Below are 16,926 nucleotides of genomic sequence, written 5' to 3' on the forward strand. Positions count from 1 at the left end.
GCACTTTGCAAGAGTACGCTTTTCCGTAGACTGCCCTTCAAAAGTAGCTGTTTATAAACGAAATGTTATAAATCACAATTATATTAAATGTACAACAGACAAATCTTTTGCTTTTAAAATCTTTTTTTCACAATTTAAAAAAACACCTATTACATCACAGCACCTATGATTCATAATTCCTTTCTTTAAAGAATTCACTTGGGATTACATTTAAAGATTTACATCACCCTATTAATATTCATGAGCAAGTTAATAAGCTTTACAGTGTAGGCCTCGTCCCCATCTTTCAGATCATTCTTACGAGCCCGCTATGAAGAAAGAGAGGAAACAGCATAGAGGTCCAGATGAAGGGTGCGTTGTTGAGAGACACAGAGCAGAAGGAATATTAAAGCAGTGTGGGTAAAGCCCCCAGTGGTGGAGTGTTCCAGAAACTGCGCTTTTTTATTGGCACCTCAGTGTGCGCAGCATCTAAATGCATTACATCAGGCGGCTTCGCGCAGAAGCGCTGTTTAACAGCCTCTGATTGGCCACGAGAGAAAAGGAATTAGAGGAGGAGGGTGAGACGAGGATGTTTTAAATTGTAACAGATGTCTCGCTGTACCTTTGATCGTTTGGGTGCTGGAGAGGCTCTGTCAGAAATGTTTGATGTTTACGGAATGCTACCGTAAAGATTTTTTTATAATGAACGTTTAGGGGTATCCATTTTATATATTCATTATGAAATGTTTTTAATATCGTTGGGTGTTTTTGGTAAAGTTTTCAGCCATTTGTATATTTATACCATATCTGTAAAGGACATCCTGTCGGTTGGTATTTATATGTATTTATTAGATATTTATATAATAAGGATTATGAAATAGGGTATAAATATGACTAAAATTATGTTATGAAAAAATATATATATGTACAATATACAGCCGTGGAAAATTTAGAGACCATTTCAAACGTTCATTTAATCATAATGTCTAGATGTATTGCGGCCTTTCCAGTCCATTGTTTGTTGAATTTCAACAAAATCAAAGCTCAGGAGTGACAAAGCGATCCGCATGACAAGACACATGAAAACGGTTATAAAAAGCCAGGTCAACTTATAAAAAACACATTTTGAACTTTTCCTAAATACATGTAGAAATATAACTGTTGTATCGCTTAAAAGTGAATATGAACTTGTTTTCTTTGCAGTAGTTGAGGTCTGAAAATTACAGAGCATCTTTTCTGTTGTTTTGACCTGTTTCTCCAGTTTTCATTTTCTGCAAATAAATGCAAATAAACAAGAAATATTGTTAGCAGTTTACAGATTGAAACAAAAATGAGCATTTGACCTAAACGCATACCTTGAAATGGTACATTCAGAAAAAGTGAAGTAATTTTGAAAATGTCTCCTAATTTTTTCCCTATATATATATATATATATATACGTACGTAATGCTAAACATAAAAGTCCCTTTGAATAAAAGCTAAACAGTGTCTGAAAGTGAAAGTGGAAACCGAATCGCAATGATTATTGCAGTTTTGCATTTATTCATCATCATTGCGATCCAGTTTCTTCTTCCAGTTATTACTCTCTAAAATTGATCTAAAGGACACTGAATCCCTCCTCTGGTTGTTTGACGTGTTGAACTCAATATTCTGTATAAACGATTGCAGAACATCACTGATGTTACAGATACCTGTGTGATTTTGTCCTTGTGAAAGTAAAGGTTCTGCTTCACCTCTGGTCCCCATAACCTTCCACTCAAACACCAGGAGCTTCCAAACGATCAATGATGAGTTCATTTTTATTGTGTATTGAGAAGCTGTTTAGTCTGAAATTAGACATGAGTGGTGCTGTGCTCAAGGATATTTTGTTGACTCAAGTGTCTCGAACAAACTCTGGAATATCTTTGAATCATTCAGTGATGTAACCTTTAGTGAACCCAGTGACTGGTACTGTGAACAGACTGTGGGCGGGTAGTCTGAGGAACGAGATCATGATGGGTTTGTGTACTGAGGCTCAGAATTCTGTCTCATGAAACTTATTCAGAATTACCACTTTTGATTTGTCGTCTACCTAAAGAAAAGCGAGCATGAATGCTGTGAGATACGTGAAGTTGTGAAGGTCATTGTGTCCACGTCACACCTCTTGTTTCGGTGTGGGATGTTTAATCGAGCTTCCGTTTGTATACACATGGAGAGGTTTAAACCCTCGGCAGTACTTTCAGTTATTTGATAAGGATTGATTTCAGCGATCAGGGATTCAGTTCAGGACGACTGGCAAAATCTGATCTTTCTCTCTTTACTAGTTTTATCTTTACAGCTTTTTTTCATTCCTCTCTCTCTCTCATGGCTTTTCATGTTTTTTCTATCCCATAACTGCCTCTATAAATTAAGTCCTCTGCGAGTGACACCGTTTCAAGCGAAGCATCCGCAAAAAGACATTTATTGCTTAATGCCTGTCAAGCCTGCTTAAATCTGGACGGCGGTGTGCTCTTCAGCATTAGAGCGGGGTTACTGCTACTGTAAGCCTATTTAATGTTCGTCGCTGCGTTTTATAAGTGCAAGTTTTTTAAATCAGTCAAGAGTAATCGCGACGTACATAAACTGAACGTTTTCAGATTATCTTTACACTGTGTATTACTATAAAGCCTTTATCTCTCTCTCAGGTCCATTTTCTGTACGTTTGTATTGGCAAAGCAGTGAAATAAGAGATAATGTACAGTCGGACTAACTGAATGAATGGACTAAATATTGATTTGAGCTGAAAATATGATATTATGAATAAATGAATGAGGCATATATTAATATACACCCAAAGTGCTTTACATTCATATGAGGGGGTCTCTCCTCAACTACCTCCATTGTGCAGCATCCACTTGGATGACAAAGGGCACAACGGCACCAGTGGGCTCACCACACACCAGCTATAGGTGGAGCGGAGAGAGATATAGAGCCAGTTTTGAGGGTGGGGATTATTAGGAGGCCATGATCGAAGGACCTCTGTTTAACGTCTCATCAGAAGCACGAATTATGCGAGAACAAAGAGACCGTTGAGTGAAGTGAGAAACATGAAAATAACGAAATTATATAATATCAGTAGGCTTATACAGGGGAAAAATTTGAAAGAAAAACAAAAAATAGTGGTCAACATTTACTATATGTTATAAGGATAATTTACCTAATACGTAAGTATTAATTATTAAATTAAATGACCAAATTTTACAACAATCTGTTTTGCACAGAAATATCTAAATGAATAGGTTTTAGGAAAATAGGTAACTACATTATTTATTAGAGGAATAGTTTACCCACAAATAAATTCTCATTTCATTTGAAACCTGTATGACTCTTTCTTCTGTATGACACAGAAGAAGATATTTTGAGAAATGCCTTAGTGGTTTTGTGTCTATTCAATGGAAGTGAATGGGGGGGTTCAATAATGGAAAGGACCGGTGGATGAGAAAATGGGCAATTAAAAAAATAATAATTGGTGATCTGACTCTGAATCTCGTTCAAAGAGTTTTTCATAGTAGCAACAATATCTGCACGTTTTACCGTAAATAAGAATATGCAAGTACCCCTCCTTGCTCTCTCTACGATCTGAATTTTCAGTGCAGACAGATAAAGACTGTTACTGTACAGCTAACAGAGACTCATGGGAAATCTCTCCCATGAGCAGACAGCTGCAAAAAGGAGTCTTTGAAGAAAGAGAGGTAGAGCGAGTTGGCGTAGTCTGTTGGGATCTCTGGAACAGTAGAACATGTTGATGTGTGGCAGCTGTTGATGTAAGGAAGGGCAGTGCGGTCCCTTTATCGGTTCATTCGTTACAATACCAATTTCTTCATCCTCTCATGTGTTTCCTGTAGCTGCAACATATCTGCGTCTCTGTCTGCCCGCAACCCTCCTTCCAGATCTCCTCCCTGTCTCATCGCTGTCCTCTTTGCGTCAGTGAGACTTTCAAAAGTTTCAGCACCACTGTGACTTTCAGTTCCTGTAAGAGAGCCGTGTGAGGCCGCTGTAATGATAGCCTATCCAACGCCATCTGTCTTACATCTGCCAGTGGCGGCCCTTTGAGAGCCGTGATGAATCAACGCACTGATGGGCTGCTGAGAAAACAAATAGTAGGTTTTTTTAGAAAGTCACAGCAAACAAAGAGGAAGAAATCACAGGAAAACTGAAAAATGGTGTTGGGGTTTATTAGTCAATCACTGTGTGCAGCCATGTGAAAATAGCTTTTAACGGAAATATTGTTATGGAAATCCAACAGTAACAGAGTGTTACCTTATTTTCCGGATGTAAAATTCACATATAAATGATTTCAGCGGCAACAACAGAAACAAAGGCAATGTTGTCCAAACTTAATAACTGTTGAGTAGTTTTAATTGAATAAAATTAAGAAACAGTCAAATATTCATATTAATTATGATATACACTCACCTAAAGGATTATCAGGAACACCATACTAATACTGTGTTTCACCCCCTTTCGCCTTCAGAACTGCCTTAATTCTACGTGGCATTGATTCAACAAGGTGCTGAAAGCATTCTTTATAAATGTTGGCCCATATTGATAGGATAGCATCTTGCAGTTGATGGAGATTTGTGGGATGCACGAAGCTCCCGTTCCACCACATCCCAAAGATGCTCTATTGGGTTGAGATCTGGTGACTGTGGGGGCCATTTTAGTACAGTGAACTCATTGTCATGTTCAAGAAACCAATTAGAAATGATTCAAGCTTTGTGACATGGTGCATTATCCTGCTGGAAGTAGCCATCAGAGGATGGGTACATGGTGGTCATAAAGGGATGGACATGGTCAGAAACAATGCTCAGGTAGGCCGTGGCATTTAAATGATGCCCAATTGGCACTAAGGGGCCTAAAGTGTGCCAAGAAAACATCCCCCACACCATAACACCACCACCATAATTGCATTAATGAGAAATTGACCAGGTGTTCCTAATAATCCTTTAGGTGAGTGTAAATTAAATATAAAATAAATTGTTATATTACTAGCCAGACTGAAAACCGAAGTTAACCGAAAGATATACTTCCGGCCAGGTGCATACGTCTGATGAAACCATCTACACACCTGTAAATGATTTAACAAAATGTTAAATTTTACAGGTAAATCATTTTAATTATTTGCTGTTAAAAAGTAAAAATATGAATTGCCATACAGTGAAAGTCTGTATAGCATTCAAGAAGATGATCTATGTGATTTCAAAGTAAAATACATTTTATATCTTAAAAAAGGTTACATTTTACAATGAAAAGCAGTAAAAAAGTGTTTCCATAATCTCAATGTGACTTCACATTTTGTGACATTTAAATTGAAAAATTAGCTTTCTTCTTGATGAAATACATTGTATGTATCATACATTCTCCTGTATACAAAAAGAGTGGGATTTTTTAACCTACTCTTGCACTTTATAGTTTTATATAAGGTTTACATTTAAATTACTTTTATTTTGTATTCCTAAGTAATTTATGAAACTAAATACACTGTATAATTTTTATAGGAAAAACAGAGGGATTTTTTTTAATGACTTTTATTTTATATTCCTAAATTACTCAAAAAAAGTACAATATACCGTTTTGCCATCAGCTTTCTGTCCTTTGCCCCTAAAGGAGTGGTTATTCGCATCAAGAACACATTTCTGCCTCGCGCTGTGTTAATTTCTCACACACTACACATGATAAATGATCAGCGCTGCGTCCCAAATCCACAGGCAAATAAACCTGAATAAACACAAAGCTGTCGTTTACACAGGCCCGTGTAATTCCATAATCCCCTTCACGTACATCCTAACCTTTCCTCCGACCCGTGCGCTGCCAACCACAATCGCCTGCTCACCCGCGTGGCACCGTGTTCAGAGGTGACCCCTGCGATAATGCAAGCAGCTTACTGATGTCCAGGGGCTGTGAGGTGTGAGAGATTACAACGGCTTTGGTTTGAGATTTTCACTTGACCTTATACGCTCAATGCAAAGATTGTGTGAAGGAGTCTAAAGAGTGATTGAATGGATGAAAGTGTAATTATGGACACATTCTGACCGCTGTATTTACAGTGAGGTCAGACACATTCAGTTTCCCTTCAGCTCTCTAATCTGCACATTTTTTTTCATTTTTTTGCAGATCTGCATTTTCAAAAGCAAGAACATTTTTATGTTTAATTTTGGTACATGGATAGAAATCTCTATAACCTTTATGAATCTATGTTATTTTATTGTAGCGCTCTGTATTACATGTATTTTTTACTTAAGTGTATTATAAATACAAATATATTTATTGACATATTTAGGGGCGGTTTCCCGGACAGAGATTATCTTAAAACAGGACTAGGCCGTAGTTAAATTTAGATATTTAAACTCTGTCCGGGAAACCGTCCGTTAAAGTTTTAGTCTATTGATTGTTTTAGTATGGTAAAAAACATACATTTTTAAAGCAATAAAGATTTATTTTTGAAAGAAATTTTTAACTTTGGTTTAACAAACAAAGAAATAAGTTATTGGCAAAAAAACATATTTCATGTTTATTTAATATATAAACAAAAAAAATATGATTAATAAATAAAAAATAAGTTATTGCCAAAAAAAGTCAATTACAAATCAACAAAAAACTGTTATTTCAATAACCAAAAAGTCACTTTAATTTATAAACAAAAATATACAAAACATAAATAAAAACTCAGTTATTGAGCAAGTACAAAAAAATCTAGTTGAAAACATTCTTTAACTTCCTGATTTTCAGCGATACATTTTTAATAATAATTTATAATTTTAGCTGTTGAGTCTGATTTTGCGCGAAATGGCAGTTGGATGTCTTTTTACTTCAACCCACGTAAAGATAAATTTGTAGAGTAACCTAGAATTCTATGTTACAAACAGAGATAACTAACTACTGTACTAATGCAAAATGTTTTGTGTTTGACGTTGTTTTATTATATAGTCTCAACTTGAAATAATTATGAAACAAAGAAAACAGTGAAACCTGTTCTATTAAATGTCAAACTCATGAGTCTCTCATTGTCGCCCCCTGTAGGTACGGTGGACCAAAACGGCAGGCAGCGCCTCTGACAAGTTCCAGGAAACATCCATCTTCAATGAGACCTTACAGATCCCTAACATCCAGAGAGTGCAGGGTGGTCGCTACTACTGCAAAGCTGAGAACGGGGTGGGGGTGGCTGCTATCAAGTCCATTCGCGTAGATGTGCAGTGTAAGTGTTAGGGTCACGATCCCTCCCGTTCCCCGACCTGATCTCTCCCTCAGTCCTGACGGAGGTGAATCAGTGTGAACTCTCCAGAGCTTCTCTCCCGCTGTTGGTTTGGTTGAATAATGAGAGTACTTGGGCGTGCAATTTGCGTGGGTGGTTATGGAAAACAGGAGCGGAAACAATGCTCAATTGAGCTGCCAAGACAAATGAGCAAACGCATTAGCTCACCCACCGGTTTTGGGGCAGATTTAATAAGCTGTGATGGATAGACATATGGGTTGCGCTGGACAGATTCGCCTGGAGAGTTCTGGTGAATGAATTGGATGGATCCTGAGATCGAGTTGAAGCGATAGTTCATACGCGGTCACACTCTTGATGTGTGAAGGAAAACCCTGCGGTGCTGCCCAGCACCACTGACCCACTGTCCCACTGAGCCAAGGGTCAGGTCAGCGGCTCCAAGAGCCCACACGAAACACCCAGAGAAACCACACACTCGGAATTCTTTACAAGCACACTTTTCTTTATTTGCTTTCTGCCCTGATAAATTCAGTTCATAAAACATGAGCAGGTGTACATAAACACAGCACAAGAGAGATAACAGAGCAGGAAATGATTAGCATGGGATTCCCTGATAGCACACATACACCTCATCTGCAATACGTCTCTGAGATGTTTTTTTTCAGATGTCATTTAGACATCTAGAAGACGTCTGTAAGATGTTTTTGATTTTAGAATGTTTGCAAAATGGCTCTTACTAAGACGTTTATTAGATGTTTTTAACTCTTTCCCCACCAGCCATTTAAAAAAAAAGTTGCCAGTATATGCCAGCGTTTTTTGACATTTTCACCAAATTTGAATGGCTCCCAGTATATTTTCTGTAAAGAATAAATGGACAAACAATATGTCCAATTAAAGAACAGAGTCTCTTTTAAACAAAAGAAACCATATTCTTCTATCTTCATCTATCCTTTTTATCACTCCTTAGATGTGGGTAGGTTTCACCAAAAATGCATCACTTTGATTAAACAGCTGAGATAATTAAAGTTTTTTTGTCAAAGATTCCGCCCAGATTTCACTCAGAACAATCATTAAAAACCGATAATAAATATACGTTCTAGGTTCTGGGATTCTGTACTTTTCCCCAAAGGTGTGTAACAGCGCCACCTGCTTGTACAACAGCACAAACACTGATTGCCGTAATATCTCGTCTTTGGCGGGGAACCGTTTTTTTTTTTATGACGAGATAACTCGTCAATGGCGTTGAAAGAGTTTATGTTTTCCAGTATTCTAGATTTTAAGCAGACATCTTACAGACGTAGCTGTGCTATCTGGGCAAAAACAAAGCACAAAAGAGAGAGAACAGAGGAGAAAATGTATATATTAGCATAGCATTTGCTGATAGCCAACACGATCTCACGGAAATTCGTGAAATTGTCACAAACCGTGATCTATTCATTCGTGTTTCCTACGATGATATTCATATGTTTTGTTTTGATATGAATTTCCCCCTTTGACGTTAGGTTTAGGGGCGGGGTTAGGGTAGCCATTAAGCATTTCTTTGCCACCTCGTGTAACTAGCATTTTTAGCTAAATCAGCCTTTGCGGCTGTGGTTTTAGGATTTGGAGTGAGGTAAGGTGTTGGTTAGCCAACTTCTAAAGCATTTGCGACTTCTTTTGAAATCAGGTTGGAATATATATAAATGTACATACACACGCGGTCTTTGTAATGAAAAATTGTCGTGCTGGTGACACGGAAATAAGTCGTGCTGAGTGACACGAAAAAGGAGAAATTTGCGTTGATAAACACAAGTTAATAGATTACAATTCGTGACAATATCAAGAATTCCCATGAGACTGGGTTGTGATAGCACACATTCATAGTAAAGATGTCTATTTGATGTCTGCAGGACGTATTTTTTTGATTGCTTGCTCATCTGAAATACGCAAACCGTTTGACAATCCAAAGATGTCTGTCAGATGTTTAGGATTTAGATTGTATATGAAACCGTTGATCCGATTTTTCTACTCAGGAGATGTTTTCCAGATCTCTAGCAGACATCTTACCAGCCCCAGAACAAAACTTTATAAAGTGCTTCTTTTCTCCTCGTGGCAGTTTTAGCCTCCCTGTTGCAACATAACGCAACCTCTCAGACTGTTGTATGCTTAATTTACTCCCCACCATCCTCACATAACAAGACTCTGTCGGCGTTCTCCTTCTCGCCTCTGTGTTCGACCATCGCACGTCTCCCGAGCCCCCCCCCCCCCGCCATCCCTTCGGAGGATGAATGTGTTGTTCCGCAAGGTTCCCCAGGGGTGGATGATAATTGTGTAGCAGGTAAACAGGGCAGTCTGACAGCCGCTGTGAGTGGAAACACTTTTGACGGGTGATGTTTGTTCAATTTTCCCCCACCGGCTCCCCGCGGCTCTCTGGATGACTTTAGGAGAACAACACCGGCAATTAGACTCAGTCAGACCGGAGCGGCGAGGCACGGACCACCCACCCACAAACACACACACAACGCCCCCGTCCAAACCCTATTATAGAGTGGAGCGAGAGAACGACTCGAGCTGTGAGATTTAAAGGTGAGAGGTGCAGAAGGTGTGAGAGATAAAGATAGAAGTATTACAGAAGCAGCATTGAGAGGAAGTAGGCAAAGGCTTGACAATACGACCCACGAGATGACCTTCTTTTGTACGGCTGAATAAAACATCCAGCCTGCTTTTATATCCCTTCGCACACAGGCAGCGCGACACGATTGAGCTATTTAGAATAATTTAGTTTGAAGAGTAATGACAAATCTCTCTCATTTTCTTGTTCCCCCGTTTTTCCCTGCTGTTTAGCAGCTACGGGCACGGCTGGTTTTGATGTGTAGGTCGGGGAAAAAAGAGACTTTGATATCACCAGTCACCAGTTTGCTTGGTTTTTATGTCAGCGTATTTTGTCTATTTAACCTCGTCCTGGCAAAAGCTACAGAGGCAGACAAACTTAGTCAGCATCACAAAGAGAGACCAAGATAGAAACGTAGCACAGATTTTTTAAATTCAGCTTATTGGTGTTCAGTCAATATTTGGTGTCTATCAGAACTAGACCCTGTTAAAACACAAGTCTGGCAGACATCTATTTAATGTCTGCATTTACATCCGCAAGACGTCTTTTATTGTCTGCTCATCTGCAATACGTCTCTAAAACGTCTGCTGTCAGATATCATATAGACACCTAGAAGATGTTAAGCTCTTTCTAAGATGTTAAGCAGATCTTTTTACACCGCAGTTGTTTTCCAGACCTCCAGATCTTTAGCAGACATGTGCTATCTCGGTATCATACCAATGTAATCTCAAGGCTTTTTACATTTTAGCAAATTGGTAGCTAATCCTCATTTGTTCTCGCTTCTATCCTAATGACATTACAGTAGGTTAAGAGATGGACCTTCGTACTTGCTTTTTTTGTAATAATCATGTTTTTGAATGATTTCCACCGTACATAACACCCTATGAATTCTTAGTTTCCGAAACAGGTAGACGTAGCACATGGGAATAATGTGTGTTCTTTCCTCGACACGTCTAAAAATGAAAACTCATTGCGACCAAGAAAGCATAACTCAACGCTGGTGTTGCGTTGGGTGTTGCAGTGGTGCATAAAATCCCTTGTAGAGAGTAAAGAAATCTTCCACTTCAGTTCTTGGATGCGACAGAAGTGTGAGAACCCATGAAACACATGAAGACATTTCTCGGACACACAGACACATGTTCAGCAGGTGGGTCTTTGTGTGGGCATGTCAGTCTTTGACCGAGACACTTTGGCCAGTGAGACAGTGGGTAACTGTGTTCTGGGATCAGCATGCCTCTACTGTAGAGATGGACTTGGTTCAGAGACCCAGTTCTCACCCTTTTAATTTGGTACATTTATGTGATGACAAACTTCAGCTCAGGTAAGACGTTCATGATTATTATAGTGCTTGCACGGCAAACGTTGTGTTGACGTTTCCAAAACGTTTCTGCAATCAACAACACACCTTCTTTAGACTCTACAGGTCTTTGTTATTTTGTGCACTATACATTTTTATAGAAAATGTTTTCATTATAAAATGTTGATGTTGTCATTGTAACATTTACATTACGATATTGTTGATGTTCCTGCGTATGGTTGTGTGATCAGCCATCTGGCCACACCCTAAAACGACACTATTCATGTTTTCTTTGTGAAAGTAAATCTGCACGAAGAATTTCTTAATTGAAAGTATTATACTAGCACAAACATGAATTAATACATTATTTTACACAGTCTTCAGTTCTAAGTGCCACTTTCATAACTACATATCAGCAGCAAAGCCTGGTGGGATAATGAAGACTTCAAAGGGCCAACTGGATAAGGGATGTTTATGTTGAGTGTTTGTTGGAGTATTGAAAGCGTTTGTGTGTGACATTTGGGTGAAATAAGTATATCGCATTGACATACGCGTATTTGCAAACCCTGCTGAAACATCAATAGAACCCTGCACAAGACACAGAAACAGAACATTTTATGGATTTACTATAATGGGTATAGTGGGAATCGTATTGGACTTAATGAAAACTATAATGGTGTCTAGTGCTCTGTTATGGATTCTACATAGGAACCAATGGAACACAATTCAATCTATTGGAATAATGCACAAAACACACAAAAGATATATGTTTGAATGGTTTTAATGAAAAAAGTCAAATGTTCAGCATGTTTTTTAAATGGAAACCATTAGAACGTCTGTGAAGGTTTATATTTCAACACGGTTGCTAGAAGTGTAGGGCAGGTTCAAATACTTTGGAGAATTTGGCCTCGGATAAACCTGATAAAAATTTTGAACATATTAAATGGGTTATATGACACAGTTAAAACAAATATTATGGTTTGTTTTAGATGAATTGCAATGTGTATACATGATTTAAGGTTAAAAACGCTGTGTTTTCCACATACCGTGCATGTTTATATCTCCTCTTTACCCCGCCTCTCTGAAACGCCCTGATTTTTTACAAAGGAATACTGCAAGCGTGTAATGGAAAGTAACGCTTCATACCATATTTGGAACGTCAGGTTCCAAAGCAATTGTATGACAGGTACGCCCACCTCACGTGTGTATACATTTGGGAGGTCTTAGTCAAATCATTCCACGTACTGACGTAGATTTGTGGGGGTGTGGTTACACGAGGTGTTTCAGGTAGGTCTGGTTGAGCATTCACTTTTAGATAGAATGCATCTTTTGTTCTGACACTTTAAACAAAAAATAAATGACGTGTCTAATACATGCATGGGCAACTTATAACACATCCAAAACACGGAAAAACACGTATTCGCACCATATTTAAATAGCAGGCTTTGACCTTTTTGATTAGACTGTGTGTGACATTGTTGTGAAATGTCAGTAAAGAAAGACACTTTCTCTGTTTTTTCTCCATAATCTCATTGTCATCTTGGAGATCTCATTCTGTATGTGATGTTTCTTAACATGTGTACTTGTGAGACTCACTTGTTGAAATGCACTCGGCTATTGCTTATCTGTGGGCTGTTTGCTTTTGCTGGTCGAGTACTCTGATTCTTGTGGAGTGTGTGTGTTTGCGTGAGTGTGTGAGTGTGTGTTTGTGTGTGTGTGAGTGTTGGCTCCAGCCTCAGCCTCCCCGCTCATGCCAGAATCTGGCGTCATAATACAGTCCACAAAAAGCTCCTTGTGCTGAAGACATCCCAGAAACACGGGAGGAGAATAAAAATGAACTACTGACTCACACATTTCAACCAGCGCAGACACAATACACTAAATCTGAGTGCGGTAATTGGCTAAACAAATGACAAGAAATCCCTGTTTCATCACAGGACTTTAGAGAGGTTTCTGTCTCACTCATTTACAGTACACACACAGATGTGTTTCACTGCATTAGTGAAGATTCATAGTCTTTTTTATAGCAAGCCAATGATTTTTTCTATCCTCTTATCTTCCCACAAACATGTTTATTAAACCCGGTTATCATTAAATGTAAGGTGATTATGAAACATTTTAGTATGGAGAAACCAAAAGAAGTTTTATTTTACAATTTTATTTAAGTAAGAATTTGAATGTATAATTTTATTCTTCACAGGTATACTGTAAATTAACCTATGCAGGGTTGTATTTATTTACATTTTTTACATTTTTAGGCATTTGGCAGACGCTTTTATCCAAAGCGACTTTGCATTATCCTATACGTTTTACATAGGCATTTGCAATCCCCTGGGATCGAACCCACAACCTTGCATTGTTAACGAAATGCTCTTACCACTGAGCTACAGGAAAGCTCCAAAATCCAAAATGCTTTGTTGTTTTAACACATTGTTAGGTCATATAGTATATCTACTGTAAATGCGAAAAAATGAAGAGGCTATTACACATTTGATGTATTGTATTAGATGTATTGTGGCCGTTCCAGTCAAGTGTCTGTTGAATTTGAACAAAATCAAACCTCAGGAGTAACGTGAAAGACTGACATCTTGACAAAACACGGAAACTACGATCAAAATCTATGTTATTACAATATTAACTTCTCCTAAATATGTGTAGAAATATTTCTGTTGTATTGCTCAAAATGTAAATGAATATGATTTTGTTTTGTCTTGCAGTATTCTTTGCCGAGCATATTTTGTGCGGTTTCTCAAGTTTTCTTGTTCTGCAAATCAATGCAAATAGAATTTTTATACAATCTTTCTATTTGAAATTTGGAATAAATATTGTTTGTAAACTAAAATGATAAGTTTGCTAATAAATATAAATAGTTAATTCATAAAAACTTTTGAATTTTTATCTTAATTTTTCCGTGGCTGTTTTGATATGGATCATCTTAACGACATAATCAAACGTTACTGCGCCCTTTGGTCACCCCAACTGAACTTCCGGTACACGTTCACAAACAATAAAGTGCCTGTAGATTATTTCTGATAACAATCAAAAGAAACCAAAAAGAAATGTTACTTGACTAAATCTGTCTCTCCAATTTTTAGAATTAATACTGCGATACCAAGCCCAACCGCTAGATGTCAGTGTACCATACGCTTTGGTTAAATGCGACCGAACTACAGGACCCATTTAACTAATAGTTTATTTAATAAAATGAATATACAACAAAATTCAACATATCGTTTATTTAATACAATTATTAGACAGTAAAATAACAATACAAATTAATATTAACATAAATTAAATCAATTATAAATAGTTATATTATTAAACACTAGCCAAACACAAACCAGAAGTTAACTGGGGGTCAGGTGTGCATTCGTCCGATGAAATTATTTATATATATATATATATTTATATACAGTATAGATGTATAATTTCTGGTTAATTTAACCTAATGGTTGGGTTAGTTGTTTTTTTGATCCAGCGCTTGGTCGAAAATGACCTTTTTTAAGAGTGTAGACAAACCACCTCAAGCGCTTCTCTGCTTGAGGTGAAGGTACATTGTATTTGACCTTTGGGGGAATATGATGGTTCGTGGGCTAAATCTGAGTCATTGTGCTTTCTTTAGGTCCAGACAGAAGTGTGTGTGTGCGTCCACGTCTGATTTTCCTAAAGGGCATTTTAGATTGAACCCCAAACCAATTAGCTCACCGTATCTTCTCTGTTTTTGTCACTGTAGCGTTTTTTAAAACATGTCTTATGAAGAGAAGGAATAAGAGAGCAGGACTTTGCAGACCTGCACACAAAAGGCAGTATAACTCTGAGCCGAAAGAGAAACGGTAAATGAATCTGTGACAGCAGGAGGTGAGAGGCGAGGAAAAACTCACTCACTTGGCTTCTCTGTTGAGTAAGAGAGATGGTGATCCTTGATCTGCACTATTGTGACTGTATTCTCATATCTGCCCTTCAGTTCGCTCTTCTCTGACTTTGCGGCCCAGGAGCCTCTTCTCTAGTCAGACAATCGCGAACGAACCTTTTTTCTAATTGGCTGATTTGGGTGATGAAGGATCAGCCTTTTTTTTTTGATGATGTCACCTGAAGGCATGCCACCCCCTCGTGCGGAGCTGCCACGCGGAGCTTCAGCTTCCGCCTGCCGGTAGACAGCAGGCTGCGGGATGAAAGAGAATGCTTCACTCTGCATGAAAATTTCATGCACCTCTAATAAATATCTCCGGGCGGTCTGGAAGCCACAGAGTCTCCTTCGAATGGGTGCTGGCTCGTGCAAGCGTTTTCCCGAGTCTAGGGCATGTTGGAATAGCAAGCTTTGGTTTTCATTAAGATCATTTAGTGTTGAGTGAACATTGGATGTGGAGCGACTTCGAAGTGTTTGTTGAATGAATTTTGCCATAAGACAGGGATAGTTCAACTTTAATCTGTTAATGACTTTTTCTTCCGTGGAACACCAAAGGAGATATTTTGAGAAATGTCTTAGTTGTTTTGTGTCCGTGCAACGGAAGTCAATGGGGTCCAATGTTGTTCTTTTACCAACATTCTTTAAAATATTGTAATCTTACTTTTGTGTTCTGCAGAAGAAAGCCGCACAGGTTTGACATGAGGGTTAGTAAATGATGAAAGGAGAGATTGATGGTAGAAAGTTGTTTAGGTGATGCTGCTTCATCTGAAGTCATTTTAAACAGCTTAATTTGGAAAGAAGGATGTTTGCACATTTTTTCTGAAATACATTGAAAAGATTTTGATAGTCCAAGAGATGAGAGACACAGGAAGTCGGTCAGAGAACAGCATGGCGCCCTGAGAAATGCAATAATGTGAAAATGAATAATGAAGGATGGAAGATTTGCCCTGCGATTTAAAACCTTTCCTTTTTTGCGGTTGTGAGGTGTTAAACGTGTCATTGACATGTAATCTCTCGCTCTTCTCCTTCCAGCTGCTTTTTTGTCGACTATCTCACTAATGTGCTTCTTAAACCTTGCTATTCAGACATGGACTGTGTCTACAAAGCCCCAAAGCCAAAGGAAACGAATGTGACAAGGCCTCAGCATTTCTACTCCTCTGTCTCGCTCTTTCTCAGTAAATCTTCAGGCCGTGTGCTCCTTTGACATTTAAGGGTAACAATAGCAGAAATGGGCCATGCCCGCTAGTGCTCTTGTTGAGAATGGCACTTCATTTATTCGAGGTATGAGTTTGAGTAAGTCTCAGATCTGATCAGTCATGAGAAGGCTTTAAAATTATTTAAAAATAACATGAATTATTCATTTTGCAGATAACTGATAAGTCAAGAAGCTTGTTTCTTGCTGGATGACAAAAGCAAACACAGCCATAATAATAATAAAAAAAAGTGTCATAATTTTCTCACCCTCATGTCATTTCAAGTGTTTTAAAGGCAGGTTGAGTGATCTTCTCCAGAAGTTTTTTTTTGTCATTTTGGCAGAATTTTTTACATCCTGATGGCAAACAAAAAGTATAGTTGTCAGATAATAATTTATAATTATATATCGTCTACGATAGGCATAGGACCAAAAAATGTTCGCCCAATCAGAACGTTCTGGCTAAACGCTGTGACAGGTCATGTGTACATTTTCAGCCACTGTTCACCCTGTTCACGCAGACATTGTACGTCATCAGCGCGCTCACATCCGCTGTGTCAATGTAGGGAGAATGGTGGACAAACAGCAACAATCAAACTTTCCTGCGGAACCGACAACATGTAAATCTACAAAACGAAAGTACGTTTTTGAAAAAGCAGTGAGGGAAAAAAAAGAGAAATGTTTGAGTTCATGTGGTCTTCAATAATTGAGATTTTTGATTGCTGAATTGACA

General features: G+C 38.2%; 1 protein-coding gene across 2 annotated transcripts in view; it reads left to right on the forward strand.

Moving 5' to 3' along the window:
* LOC130432232 (MAM domain-containing glycosylphosphatidylinositol anchor protein 1) overlaps positions 1-16,926 on the forward strand; it is a 140,328-nt gene that overhangs the window by 44,001 nt on the left and 79,401 nt on the right. For both annotated transcript variants that reach the window (XM_056761525.1, XM_056761526.1), the window contains exon 4: positions 7,018-7,192. In XM_056761525.1, coding sequence (XP_056617503.1) covers positions 7,018-7,192 — 175 coding nt within the window. The remainder of the gene's footprint in view (positions 1-7,017; positions 7,193-16,926) is intronic.

The sequence above is a fragment of the Triplophysa dalaica genome, chromosome 11 (assembly GCF_015846415.1).
Source record: "Triplophysa dalaica isolate WHDGS20190420 chromosome 11, ASM1584641v1, whole genome shotgun sequence".
Classification (NCBI taxonomy): domain Eukaryota; kingdom Metazoa; phylum Chordata; class Actinopteri; order Cypriniformes; family Nemacheilidae; genus Triplophysa; species Triplophysa dalaica.